The following is a 14,975-nucleotide window of genomic DNA, read 5'->3' as shown; positions in this document are numbered from 1 at the left end:
CACTGCTCTGCCCCACCGTGAAAGGCCAGAATGAACTGCAGCCTATGGGGTGAATGCTCACATCAAATATTAACAGGGTTCTAGAAGCAAAACCCCTGACTCTAAATTTAGAGTGTTGTCCTTATCTAAGAGGCTCTTTCTGGTTCATTTGAAACAGTGTCACGAAGGCAAAAAAAAAGCACTGCTTGGACAATTTTAAAGTTAAACATTAACAGAGCGACCATGGATAATTAGAGTTACTTAACCAAAAAAAAAAGACCATTTCATGTTTTTTTTTAAACACATAACTGACTTATTATTACAGAGGTGCTTATGAATAAATGGCATATGTCCATACTCTCATGTCAGAAGTTTATCCTCCTGGTAATTCTGAACTGAATGTGCCATTACGGGTCAGCGAACACAGAAACACCCATTACACCCATCTACTTTTACAGAGAGCTCTCCGCTGGCTACGTAGAGCAATCATTTCTGAAGGTATGTATCCTCAGTTTGTCTGCACCCTTTACCTTTATTGGTTTTTTAAAATCACTATCTAGATTTCATGCATTGTGCATATACACATACACAAGAGCACACAGATTAAACACACGCACACTCGCACGCACGCGCGCACACACACACACACACACGCGGGCACAGATATATATGAGTAACAAAAAAAAAATCCTTGATGGATGGCTTCCAAATAACTTGCTCTTGTAAGCCAATGGGGTTGTTTTAGGGTCAGAGCTCCTACTAAGCATTTAATTGCCCGTTAAAAGCAAAAGGTGACCCTTCCATTGACTAAACTCAGGGCACTGAGGAGCCCTGGGTCTCTGACTCAATAATGACATAGTGTGGTTAGAGAGCGTGCTGGCTGAACTGCAGCATGAGAGAAAGGCTATTTAGTAATGCACCATAATTATAATTTTATAGAACAGCACTGCTTAAAATGCTAATGTTTATATTTGAATTTAAAGGTCTGAGAGAATGTACATGGTACAACATTAAATGACATTTCATGAAGCATTCAGTGAGATATAGAGAAATCGTGCTGACACAATTTAACTTCAGAAGTTGTATAGATGTAAAGTATGAGACTTAAAGTACATGGGTGAAACTGCACACCTGCTACAAACAAACAGAAAAAAAGAATTTACACATTACAAAAAATGTTTGCCAACAAGCCTCACGCGTAGAGGACTGATCTGAAATGGGACTGCCACAAAGCAAATGGGGACTCTCCTTTAGCAGTAAGCTGCAGGGATCATTGAGCCTACTGTCCTTTTCAGAAAGTGCTTATATGTTCCTACCTCACACCACAGCACACACTATATGTTGCCCGTGTGTACCTGCCCGTTCATGTGAGAAAAGAGGCTTTATCAACAGCGGCAGGGGAGAAATCACTACTGTCAGGCTTTTATTGTGGATACAGTTACACTGTATGACAGAAAAGAGAGAACAGTGAGCATCACATGACCTCTAGTCATTTTAGGGAATATCAATAATACCGTAATATGCATGAGGAACTCCTGAGAAAAATACAGCTCTGTCACATTGTCTTCTATTGTTTCCCCATGTTTTAGTCTTGCAAGTGTTTTGATTAACATTATCGACTGGCTTTTTTTTCCCCACTGCACAGAGATCGATAGAAGCAATAAATAAAATACTCACTGTGTACTCTTGAGTCACGTCATGACGCGGAACAGGCATCGGCATGGCAAAAAAAGAGAGAAGACAAAATCAGCCAATCAGCGGTCAGTCACAGTCAGCATATATGGCATAGAACACAGGCAGCCTTCTAGACCACAGCACAAACAGGAAAACACAGTCAGTGTTCACACGTCACATACAGAAAACCTAACACCATCTTACTCTTCATTACAGTTTTTTTTTACCTGTAGAAGAGTGCCACTTTTAGCCCCCCAGTATAGGACTCCAGCATAAGACATGTGTACAGTGATTTGAAATTGATGGCTTGGTTAAAGCTTTGACGATAACTCGATTCACAGAGGGAATTGTGATGATGATTGCTTTGTGGATAATAGGCAATCAGAATTCCTGTTCTTCCGCATTCGCCAATTGGCTGGAATAGCACTGACGGGATCCTGCTTCCCAGATAACAGATAGAGATGTCGGCGCAGGAAGGCATCGACCAGCCAGGCAGTTACTGTGGAGAACACGGCACTGCAGCAATGCAGTTACCACCAGCCCTTTCTCGGCCAAACACTTTTCCCTGTAATGGCCACAGCTGTGTCATTTGTCACCGTACAAAGTGCAGGGAGCGAGAGGAACAACACCCACTGCCCGGTCCTAACTCCCGCCTTGGCCTCCGATTGATTCTGGGTTCGAGACAAGTATAGCAAATCTCATCTCGTCCCGATGTCCTTTAAACCAATGACAGTTTCACATCTCTGATCACATTACCATGCCCCTTTATGGGTAAGGAAATGATGTATTTCATGTTCCATTTATTTTTTTTATGCTTCTTTCCCCCTTTATACAACCCTGTTCTGGGATCACCCATTATATACTCGATTTGTCTGACTGTGACAACCGCTGCATTCACTCAGGCATGCTGAAGCAGGACGAATGCAATCCTCTCATAAACTCGCACACAGGCAAGGCTATTTTCGCACTGCGAGCCACACAGAACACTACAGTGGTGCAGGAGCTCAATATAGGAGAGGCATTACTCTGCTGATGTCATTGTCATCTGAACAACTTGCAGCTGCCTGATGAATCGCAGGGTACCTGAGAGGAATGAAATGAGGAACCCTGGGCCAATCTACCCACCCCAAATCCCCCAGCAAAGCATAGTCAATTTTTTCTGCCATTGTGAAATCTTGGTTATTGCTGTATCCCATTACTAATCAAATGGAAATGGACCCTATTGCCTATTGGCTTATATGTACGCATGCCCTTGTCTTCCATTTGTAATCTGCTGCCTTCCAGTAAACTAGAGCACCATGTCCTTTTGCACGGGGTCTCACCTGTGATGGTGTAAGGGTAGTAATTCCAGGCCTTCTCTGTCACATAGAAGATTTTAGGGACGACCGCCCTGGCCCAGCTGGGCAGCTTGCTGAAAGACATCGATGACATGGGTTACACAGACACGTTGACCTTGAAGATGAAGAGCTGTCTGCACATTCAGCAGGGTTGAGCCTGGCTGGTCAAAACACATACCGCGGCCTTGACAATGCTCAAAATGAAAGGGGGAGAAAAATTGCTTTTAGGTTCCTGCTGGGAATGGCCCCTACTTTCCGGTAATGGTCATTTATTTCAATAACACGGTTGCGAGAGGGCACTGTCTGTATTACAGTGGCCCTCTCAGTGTCCCGGTGTTCTGTTAGACTCCTGCTGAGCTCAGTCCTACCGAGTGCACAGGCTGGAAAGATTGCTCATCTGGTGCAACAGCTGTCCTTGTATTAGAAAGTGGAAAGGATATTTATTTCGAGGGGGAGAGAGAGAGAGAGAGAGAGAGAGAGAGGGGAGAGAGAGAGAGAGTGTGGTTCCAGTGTCATCTTGATTTCATCTAATCAGGGAACTCCAAGGAGCATCTGAACGCTCTGAACTCTGCTGCTGAAATGCACACTGGAGCACCACTGGACTAAAAGGGCCAGTCTGGGAGGGGACTCGCAAGATCTTTAATTGCTCTGGACACCACTACTTACTGGAAATTTCTAAGAGCTCATCTCAGATGAGCAGATTGAATGATGAGTCCCATTTGCTCTGGTTCTAGTGAAAGTGGGCGAAAATTGGGTAGAAATTCACCAGATTGAACATATAGAAGCAAATTGCGCTGTGAAGAGGAAGCCTACAGATGTTGGCTGGATGTTCACTTGAAAAGAAGGGGATGGGTTTTCCCTGTTGGTCTTCAACACTGAGGCTGAGATGTATGCGCTATCCTCTTTATCCCCCCCCATTTCTTTCCATCTATTTGTGGAAGCCTGAGGACATCTGAAGAGGGCAGCTGATGAAAAGGCTTTAGCGATAATAATTCAAATCTCCTCTACCTCTTCTTAATACCTCATCTCTGTTTAGGCGCTCAAAATGAGATCAAACGAGAACCCGTATCTGCGTGCAAGGCGGCATGTAACAATTGATGCAAATTATGTGCATTGATGACTCCGGAGAGGAAATAAGAGACAGTTTCCACTCGTCTTAGGGTGAGCTTGAATAAAGCAGTCAAACGAGAGACTGAATCCTAGGAGCATGTGCGCACCTGCAGAGCATTTCTCAGCTCCTTTCTGAGGCTCCACGCAGCCGCCATCAGCCCCAGCATTTCACACGATAACAGCAGCAGTGGGCGGCAGCAGCAGCCTTTCCAAATTCACAGTTCAGGTGCCAAGTTGGACTCCTTTTTAAAGCTGGCCTTAGGCGGCTTCTGCTGCCGCAGGTTTTTAATAGCTTTGTTTTTCATATTCAGACAGATATATCAAACTGTCAATAAATAAATAACAAAGATAAAAAACATATATGAAAGGATTTACGCCTTGACAATTACTTTCTTTATAGACCTATATGATAAGGATATATATTGTGGACCTGTCCCATGAGTTATTGTTTCATAACCCAAGATAGGTTACTATAAATTGTAGACTATGTTTTGTTGTACTGTTATTAATCAAAATGGTTATATGGTATATTTGTTAAACACAATTAATGTCTGTTTTCCTGACAAAGACTTGGTGACAGCATCTCCTGCTGGCTGAAGTGCTAATGGTTCAGCCTGCTGGAAGGAATAGTGAGATCTAATCAATGAGGCACTGTTATTCCTGCTAAGAGGTGCATGCAGTGAGCCAAGCTAAAGTAAGACTCAATAGATTTCCCAGCACAGCAGTGCTCCTGACTCCGGATTTCCGCTCAACCATTTACCGGATTTTTTTTTTTTTTAATCATGATTATCAGGTTGTTTATCTGGCTAAATGTGGGATGTTCTTCAGCAAGCAGGGCTGAAAACACATGGGCGGTCCCCCCTCTCCATCACGTCCACTCTCCCCCGCTCATATGGAGTGCAGTCTCTGCTGAATAACCCTGCAGCTCTCCCCATTTCGAGAAAAAGCCAGGGTAAAAGATGTGAACATCTGCATGAGAGGCTCCTCTCATAAACATGCAGGCCCCTGGCACGAAAGGCAGGGGGCAGCGTTGAGCCCAGTGAGCGCCTGTTCACTCCCACCGAAATCCTCTGGTCTTCACGGCTCCGTTCAAGCCCGCTGAGAAGCAGGTGGCTCGAACCTCTGATCTCGCCACCACAGAGAGCGAGAGAGGCACCCAGCCATGCAGAGATCCCACACTTCCCCATGCACAAACTTTTACCAGACGGGGCCCACGTGAGTGTGCACGAGAGAGATCGAGACAAAAACTGCATGTGTGTACAATGGCATATTAGTGAGAGGATCAGCACAGGCCCGCTAACAGTATGCTAAAGTCCAAACCCTAAAGTAGTGCAAAATGTGTGCCTAGTAATCAGAAAAATGACCAGAGTCCATCTGTCTCATTTGAGAGTTGTACGGACATTTAGCCTCTGATAAAGTGAGCGAATGCACGCCCTTGGTGGGTGAGAATGAGATGCAGCGAGAAGTAGACCCGTCTGTGCTGTTATCCTGACAGATGGGGCCAAGCTTTCCTCAGCTCTGAACGCACAACCGAGTGCTGTTCCCAGCCAGTGTGGCCGCTGTGCAGTTTATACAGTTGGTGCTGTGCCTGAGGGGTAGCAGTCAGGACTCATTTTTGGAAAGCCCGAGCTTCTCTGAACATGTATGGCAGAGCCTGACTTCTGTGCTGGCAACATTAACGTTTTTAGCACAAGAGCAGACATTCAGATTACTGCTGAGTCATTCTCGTCTGTGTCAAAGGAGGAAGCTGATAAGGGGTTCTGATCAGTCAGGGATTGTGGTATCTTTGGATGGGGGGAAAAACAGAACCAAAGGAAATGGAAGTTAGAGCTTATGGACACTGATCCATTCAGTCCCTTGTATATCCAACATGGCGGCTACCTAGTTAGCAGCAAGTGGAGCAGTCCTAAAATGTATGTGTGGAAGTTCTGCACATAAAGGCTCAAACAAACTGACTGTATTAAATAACATGTATGATGAAGTATATTTCATTTGTTGTACAAACAGAAGTGGTTAATGACAAAAAGTTTTGGGGTTTCTCTATATGACAGCAAAGGAATGCTTTCTGTTGGTGGACTTGATGACTGAGTGTAATTCTCACAACAGATGTGTCAATCTGTTTAACCTTCCAGTCAAAGTTTTAAAATGTTTGGTTTAACAGGAAATACATGCAGTAATTTGAAAAAGCTATTTTCAATGCACCCTGTGCTCCCTAAATCCTTCTGTTACTCTGTAACTTTTAAATTAACTATGTACATTTTTCTATTGCTACACATCAATGACCATAATAAAATAACATTTATTTCAAAAATAATTATTGCTTCATTGCCACTAGTATGACTTACTAATACAACTACTTATAAGAATAAGAATAAACCCCATTCAATATTTCAGCCACAAGTGGAATAACTACAACAGCAAGTTTGGCAGCATGTGTATAATAATGGCCATCTGTCTTTAGGCTTCATAAAAAAATGTGCGACTGGATTAATTAAATTAACACTGCATGGTGACAGCTGGCGCTAGTGTGAATTCCTGATGTGTCTCTGAAATGATGACCAGGAGAGATTGCTTGGCATGCTTGGCAGGCCTAACACTGGCTGACTCCGGGGCCCTGCTGAAGGTGCAGCAACCAAGGCAGCTCTCCTTCTGCCTTTCGATTCAACTGTCTGCTGTCACTCTCTGCTCTGCATGACCACACCACCCCCTGCTGAGCTTCCAATCAGGGGAACATTGCTAATAAGAATTCCAACAATAGCAGCAATTACTGAGGAGCACAAACCTGAATAATTCAGGTTAGATTAATTTCCCCTCCTGTTTGGGAAGTGAGGTTGACACAATGTGTTGCGAGCAAAGTGTATGGTTAGAGGGGGCACTGCACAGAGCCTATTTAATATCTAGAGACAATCAAGAAAAGTTAAGAGGAGGTGTATGACTGGAGCGATTTCAAATTTGTAACTTTTTCAACTGGAAGTAATGACAGATGGTCGGATCTGGGACCCATCTGAGAGGGTCCTGACAGAGGTAATCCATCTGCCCCTGAGCCAGAGTGCAGTGTCCATGGGAAAAGTGGCACTTTATGCATCTATGAGTGTGCCTAAGAGAAATAACCCATGTGGGTCATGGAGGCCAGGGCTTAGAGCAGCAGCTGGTAGGACATGTTGGAGATCAGGGACACATCCAATGCCTCAGCGGGGTGCAGAAGGGCATTCCACCTGGGCATCAGGTGTCTGTGCTCAGGGGGTGGGGGGGTGGGGGGGATCACGGGGCAGTGATGCGAGAGTTGTGCCAGCGTCACGCACACATGCACACGCTCCGTGCACATTGAGCTGGGCAACTGTCGAGATGGGAGAAGACAGAGGACGGAAGCAGCCTGCGCCAACATCCCAAATCCGAAACAAGGGCTCTGAGCGCACCAAATGGTGAGTACCGTTTTCCTCTGAACATTCTTACAAATGTTCATTTTAAAGTTAATTATTCCAGCATGCAGTGATCATCTTTTGAAACAGAGACGTAAACAAGTCCGATTATCAGTGCGCCGAGGCTGAAAGGTCAGATCGCGCTGAACTCAGAGGATTACATGGATGTTTGAGCAGGATGAGAGCCAAAAGCCACTCTTTTATTTGCAACTATTTTTCTAAGTGCCTGTTTTCTAAACATGTCATTATTTCCCAGCAGATGCAGGACTGCTGTGCCACCTGGCCCTAATCTCTGTCGATGGATGCCACTCATAGATTCTGAATACTAGGCTCAAAAGGCACTGCACGCTGTGTGTGTGTGTGTGTGTGTATGTGTGTGTATGTCTGTTGTATGCATGATTTGGACTCTTGTACTGATCCCAATGTGCTCAATTATTCAAATACGATCTTGAATACTGATTAGACTTCATAGCAGAGTAACACCCCAGAGCATTCCTGACAAGTGCCCTGCTAGTCATATGCTTTGTTTGAACTGCAGGCTTGTGTGTATGTGCGTTGAACCTGGAGTAGTGAATCATATTTTTCCCTCTTGTACCTTTTCTCTCTTTATCTCTCTCTTTCTCACTTCGGTGCTCAGGAAAGTGACAGCCCCGAGTTCTGCCGAGTCATCAGCTGCATAAGTTCCCTCCAGCCCAGAGTGCTGACGCAGGTAGTTGTGTTGAAATGGATCGTCAGTCCGCTGCACTGAGAACTCCTCTGCTTTCCGCTGGGCGGCACAGCGCTTGCTAGCTTCTGGAGAGTTCTGTCCTTGGTGGCTCAGTGGTGCAGACTGGAGGGTCACACTCAGTGCTCGCAGGTGCTGAATACGGCTTGTGTGAAGCACAGCGCCGCTTCGCAGCTACAAGAGTCACACGGCGGGGAATATGTCCCAGTTTAGTGCTGCCGTGAGCATGCACACAGATCTGGGTTCAGCTGTAATAATTCACAGGTATTCTGTGTCCCGGTACAACAGCTGTGGACTGATGAGGCTTTGCAGTGGGTATAATCTCTGCTTTTTTTTGCTCATTCTGAATTTTATGACAGGACAGTCTGTTCAGTCTGAGTAGCATGTGCGCTGGATTGTTCACACTGCCTCGGCGCTTATTCCAATCATGCAATGGCTGCTTGTGTATCACCAGCCAGGCTTCCCCTGCTCTTTCAAAACTAAGAGGCATCACGTGTTTTCTCACTGAACCCTTCTGCCCACCTGACCCCGATCTCTGAGAGAGTGAGCACCGCAGGACAGGGAGGGACCTACCTGTTCAGGTAAACGCGCTTCTCGGTGAACTGGCCCGATCCGTGCGTGGGGTCCTCGTAGGGCTCGTTTTGCACCACCTCCACGCCCTCGCCGCGGTCGCTCTGCTCGTGGCTGTGCTTGCTGATCATGTACAGCTGCCCGATCCTGTACTGCAGGGGCACAGAGAAACACAGCGACAGGGTTAGCGCCTGACACCGTCAGGATCCCTGACAGCAGCGCAAAAGCATTCAGCCTCAATGTGACTCCCATTCACTTTTATTCCGCGAGCTCTTTTGCGACCACATGATTTTCCTCCAATAAACCCTTCTGATTGGTCTCCTGTTTATTATTAGCCTGAGCAAGCCATTTTTATTTACTTGCTGTGGTTTCATTTTCATAAATGTGTTCTTGCGTTCATGAAATGTTGCTTAAATGAATAGCACACTCTGGAATTAGCCTGAGATTGTTTTACAAAAAAAGACTCCATAGTGGTAACAGCCACACAGCAATGGGGGTGAGCTTTATAGAGTTTCTGTGTGCCTGTGTTCCAACACTGGAAATAATGAATGCCTCAACACGCCTTACATATCTTTGCTGCTATGATTCGGTCACGTCATCTGAGGGTCAGAGGATTGCAACAGAGCGCTGTTAATCCATGTGAAATAAACAGGTCATGGCACCATTAACAAAAATGACCAGCGAAAAGGACAGGAAGTCCAGATCTGTGATCCGAAGCGGCCTGGTAAAGGGTAGTCTGACAGCTGATAGTCTCTCCTGATACTTTTGCTGCAACTCAAACTCGTGCTCTGTTGCTCAGTGGAGCCCCTATGAAACGCTTGTTGAGAAAAGAAAGTGAACAGCCAATGGACCGTGACCTTGAATAGCCTGGGAGCATCGACCTCTTTCTCTGAGGCGCTAAAGATCCTGTGATAAATCGAGTTCAGGGCTTTTCAGCATCTCACTACAGTATGGCGCGTGACACCTCTGCATCCACCAGGTAGTCTTTTATCTGCCGAGTCAGACAGCTGGAGCTCTCATCACTGTCATATGGTCCCTGGAGTTCCTGTGCAGAGTCAATTTGTCAATATCTACTCCACTTCAAGTAATTTTTTTTTTCCAGAGTTAAAAGTTGTTCAAATTGGCGGTAGGGCCACACTGTGTTTTAGTGAAATCCAGGCTCAGATGTTTTACAGAACGTTTCAGAGTACCTTTTGAATAAAAATTCATATGAAAGATCTGAGCTACTGCTCACTCAGGTGCAGCTTTTCAAAATAGCTCTGCAGTTTCTACATTTTTCCATCTGCTGTCATGCCAGTGCTTTGTTTGGCCTTTTTGGCTCGCTTTTCTCCTTTGCATATTCAGACGACTATAAAAAATGGAAGCGCATCCAAGTTTTTTATGTGTGTAATCAAACACTGTTTAAATTATTCAGGATAGACTCTGTGGCTCCAGTTATGACTGCTTTTCATCAAACAGAGCTGTGGGCCACAACATTTTAAGAGAAAGAGGGGGAGAGAGAGAGAGAGAGAGAGAGAGAGAGAGAGAGAGAGAGAGGGAGAGAGGGGACGAGAGAATGTGTGTGAGGGAGACATTTGAATTTAAGCCTCCTTTTTTGAGACAATAAAAGCTCAGACATTTCCATTCATCGGTTAAAATAAGAAATCAGTGCTTACAAAAACAAACAACAAAAACCCTAAAGAAAATGAAATGAATTAAAATTAGGACTAAAAAGGAGGGGGGTATGAGAGAGATAGAGAGACAGAAAAAGCGGTAAAGAGAGAGACAGAGAGGGAGAGAGAGAGATGGAACCTGCCAGAGATGATTCCTCTTTGCTTTTGTGATGCTCATATTATTTTAATCCTCCCCGACAACAAAAGCCCCGTGCTCTGCTTTGCTTGAACTGAGTCACGACCGCACATGGGTCCCTCCTCTCCCTCCGCCCTCTGTGCTCTTATGAAAGATGTTTTGCCTATGTTGTGATGAGAGGAACAGCGCTCTCCTCAGTTTGCCATCCACTCCCACAGCTGTAAGGAGCATCATCCACACTCAGATGTCCACTCCCCTGAATCCCAGTCTCTCTGATTCTGGTTTCCAAACATACAGTGCCAGTCAACAGTTCCGACACACCTACTCATAGAAGGGTTTTTCTTTATTTTTATTATTTTCCACATTTTAGAATAATAGTAAAGACATCAAAACTATGAAATAACACAAATGGAATTATGCGGTGACCAAAAAAGTGTTAAACAAATCAAAACTATCTTTTATTATAGATTCTTCAAAGTAGCCAAAAAATATGTTTTAAAATGAATTTTTGTGGAAATGAAATTCGTACATAGGCATCAACTTCACTATTTATATTTGTCTAAAAAAACAAATTCGAAGCAGTTAAGCATAAGTCTTTAGACCTAAATGTCTGTGACTGCATGTTTCCCATTATTTTAATCAGGTGTGTCCAAACTTTTGACTGGTACTGTATGTACCGCTCCACAGTACAGATACAGACTAAGCATTACTTCTCCCAGAACACACCAGCTCATTATAGAGGGGGAGAGGAAATCATACAGGGCAGAGCGCGCTTTGCAGCCTTCATAAAAAGCACCATCCCCTTCGACCTGGTGATGTTTTCTGCCGCCCTCTGATTTTCACCCTCGCCGTGAAAAATAGTCCGAGTGAAAGAAAGCTGTGAAAAGCTGCAGCAGAGTGAACAGGCCTGGGTGCCGGTCAAGTCTGAGGTTTCACAGGGACAAAGTGCATTTTGAAGTGACGGGGGAAAAAAAAGTGCACAGGCAGCAGAAAGCCAAACTGCGGCGTTTCTCAGCCCGATATGATGAATTATTAACCGCTCTGCCCTGGCGGAGGGACGGACGCCCCGGGATTGCAAAGTCACACAGGACACACCCCTCCCTGGGCTGGAGACAGTCAGAAGCGGTTACCTGCTCCCTGACGTCTGACGAGCTTTGGCGCTGTCCGAAGCGCCCTTGCTCGTCGTTCCAGACTTTTCCGACGGCGCGGCCAGACGCGCCTCGGCACGTGGCGGACATATGTTGGTGAGCCTCGCACGGATGAGCAATGTGTGCAATGACCTTCATGGAAAAACACAGCACTTCTCCCCACTTACACGCACTCGCCAGACAAAAAAGAAGCAGCGTGTGCCGAACGCTGCAAGGCTTGGCTCAATACACGACTCCCCCCACAGACCGGAAACATACCTCTGTGGTGTTTTTGGAATGATGCACCGAGTTCCTCTTTCAAATAATTCATAAACAACACTTCCAGCGCAACTTGCGCCTTTCAATTCAAACGTGTCCGCTTTTTTTCAAAGACGGCGAGGCCAATTTAATTAATGAAATTCAACTTTCATTGTCAACCTCTAGAAAGCGCAAAAAAAGTACCTAAAATAGGAAACAAAGTATGAAAAGCTCTCAGGTTAAAGTGGTTTGTAAATAATTCATTGTCTCTTTTCTCTTTCATACAGATTGCAGATGTGAGGCTGGATTAGGAGAGTGAGTGGGAAGGAGGGCAGAGCAAGGGGGAATTGAAATGGGATGAGTGGCCGTATCAATAGGTTGCCAGAGACCATGTGATGACTGCAGACCAGAAGCAGCTGAGCTCGTACTGTATATTTTCATGTATTCCTTTGCACGCTTTGCAAGTGATCTGTGCTTTCCTCTCGTTTTCTATCTTGGGATTTTGTTCTGCATAAGTAGACAGGAGCATCAGAGGAGTGCTGCGGTTTCACTGTGGAGAAGCAGACCCCGGCTTGCTGTATTCTAGCCACCCTTTGGTTCTTGCAGTACAAAGGAGTAACATAAGTTAACAATGAAACAATGAATTCGCTCTGTATTGATCTTGACCATGGAATTCTGGCTGGAATTCTGGCTTTCGTAACAGCGCCATCAAAAGACTTTAACCTAAAGAGGAATGTCCTGGATTGGTAAAGAAATAGCAGGATTTGGCAAGACTAATTCTGCACTGAGCTCTCTTTATAATTTATACCTGACTGCAGCTGAGGTAGGTACAGAGAGCAGAGAGCCTCAGAGCCGCAGTCTGTCTAAACGCACATCGGAGGATCAGACGCAGAGCGATGGCCTTGTCAGTGCAGCTCTGCGCCGTTACATCACTCTTTCATAACTCATAGATCCACCAGTGGCGTCTCCTCTTCTGGGTGAATTTTAAATTAGAAAATGACTTCTGTTCTCTGAAGGGTCTCGAGTAACAGCTCTGGGTGACAAATTCAAACAGACCTTTGTCAAGTGGTTGATGAAAGCCCCGAGAATTCTTTTGAGGAGTTAAAAGGAGGCCCCATACACCGTCCCCGAAAGGGTACAAGTGTATGGGGACATTCCCTTTCACTATACTTCAGAAAGGCTACATAAAACACCAGCAATTTCAATTAACACAGTCCAAACCTACAGCTCTGTCACGGCAGCAATCCGCCAACAAACGCGCCACCATGCAGCGAATTGGCCTGTGCGTTCGGTAACTTTTTTGGCAACGGTATCGTTGCAACCCATTATGTTTCGTCATTTTCCTCAGCTTTACTCCAGAGAGCGGACGTTACCTATTTTATTTCCGCTGGAGTTATCCAGCTTAGAGAAACCTGATGAGGAAGAAGGCCGCTACACACCCATTCGATTGAGGTGGCACAGACACCGAAGAAAAGACGGAAGGACGCAAAACGTAGATGCTCCGGGATCAATACTTTAATTAATATTCAAATTGCTTTGATTTTCAGCCTGTGCGTCCACTTGCCTTCCTTCAGTGCCTGCGACCCTGCCCTCCCCCATCACTCCCCTATTACACGAGATTGCACCAGTGCTAATGGAATCTCTCAAACGGCGCGGCTGAGCAGTAATGCGCAAATAACGTTGGATGTTGTTCTCTGCTGCTCCGCTGTTTCTTTTTTTATTTATTGCAGCTCTTTCATTTGAGCAGAAATTTTGTTCTCGTTTACGAGGTCTGTAAAAAGCCGGCCCCGGCTACAAGCTCTATGTGGGATGAAAGTGCTGCTCCCTCCTGGGTTGCCATGGCGTTCCCAGAAGTGTCTGCTCCCCTTGGTTACGCAGCTCTGCGCGGTTTACAGTGTGGAGAAGCCTAATTACTCCTCATCTCGCACGGATACGGGCAGGAGGGCAACAAACGCAGAGATGGAGGCAAACACACTAACTGGTCTCACCTCATACGTGGGCATTATCCTAACTGTGCAGGTGAACATCAGCAATTCCAAAACGAACACATTCGGAGTGAGACCTGACGCACACCTAGCTGCTGTTTTTTTGGCTAGTTTATGCGGGAGCTGCTAAGCAAAGGGAACCGTTTTTACTTGTATAAAATAGCTTTGTGCTGGCTTTTAGAGAGCGACAAGTTGTATTACATTACTCTGCAGTACATTTTATAATGCCCTGTTAAATTGCATCTGTTATAACAATAAATAAAATGACTGATATAGATAATAAATAAATGACTGATTATTAGCCAAAGTCACACCCACACATACTGCAATATCTGTAAAATGCTGTGACAGAGATCCTCATAGGCTGATTTTATCCTGAGATGAGGTCATAATTCAAAATGGTAAAAAAAATCACTTCTGTTCTAAAAAAAGTGTAATGACTCGACTCAAGTAGAAAATCCTGCAGTCATGTGAAACTCCCCATGGTTGATCTTGAGCAATAGTGGGGAGTGATGGTTGAAACTCTGGACTGGAAAGTTATGGGTCTGGAACATTTTCGGGAAAATGTTATTGTAATTTCTTACAGGAAATCCAATGGTATGAGGTGTTTACCATCTGTAAGGTTGTGACCTGCCCTGGACGAAGACATTAAGGGAATAAACAAATAATGCAATACTGGAATTTTGTACACTGTCTGTACCACCTCTCTAAAATTAAGATCACAACATCAGAACTTAACACAGAGCACGATTTTCCTCTAGTATGTCTGCCGATTCCCTAATGATGGATGTATTTTGAGCTGATGGTGGGCCAGAAATCTGTCAGGAGATAAATGGCTTCACACAGACGTTTGGTCAGACATCAGTTCACACGCATTAGCATTCATTCTAATAAAGAGTGTTGCATTAGCATTTTATTTTGCTCCCAGAGCTTTTGAACATGGCAATTAAGCACTGAGCTCTTTGCCTCGTGTTAGGCAGAATAATTAGTATCTCTCTACAGGC

General features: G+C 45.0%; 1 protein-coding gene across 2 annotated transcripts in view; it reads right to left on the bottom strand.

The window, feature by feature from the left end:
• Positions 1-14,975, bottom strand: part of pitpnc1a (phosphatidylinositol transfer protein cytoplasmic 1a) — a 70,628-nt gene that overhangs the window by 15,611 nt on the left and 40,042 nt on the right. For both annotated transcript variants that reach the window (XM_036539940.1, XM_036539949.1), the window contains exons 2-4: positions 8,817-8,965; positions 2,976-3,064; positions 1,657-1,664 (exon numbers count right to left, since the gene is read on the bottom strand). In XM_036539940.1, the coding sequence (XP_036395833.1) occupies positions 1,657-1,664; positions 2,976-3,064; positions 8,817-8,965 (246 nt within the window). The remainder of the gene's footprint in view (positions 1-1,656; positions 1,665-2,975; positions 3,065-8,816; positions 8,966-14,975) is intronic.

Source organism: Megalops cyprinoides, chromosome 1, assembly GCF_013368585.1.
Source record: "Megalops cyprinoides isolate fMegCyp1 chromosome 1, fMegCyp1.pri, whole genome shotgun sequence".
Taxonomy (NCBI): domain Eukaryota; kingdom Metazoa; phylum Chordata; class Actinopteri; order Elopiformes; family Megalopidae; genus Megalops; species Megalops cyprinoides.
The sequence above is the reverse complement of the archived record's forward strand: the minus strand, read 5'-3'. Positions and strand labels throughout refer to the sequence as shown.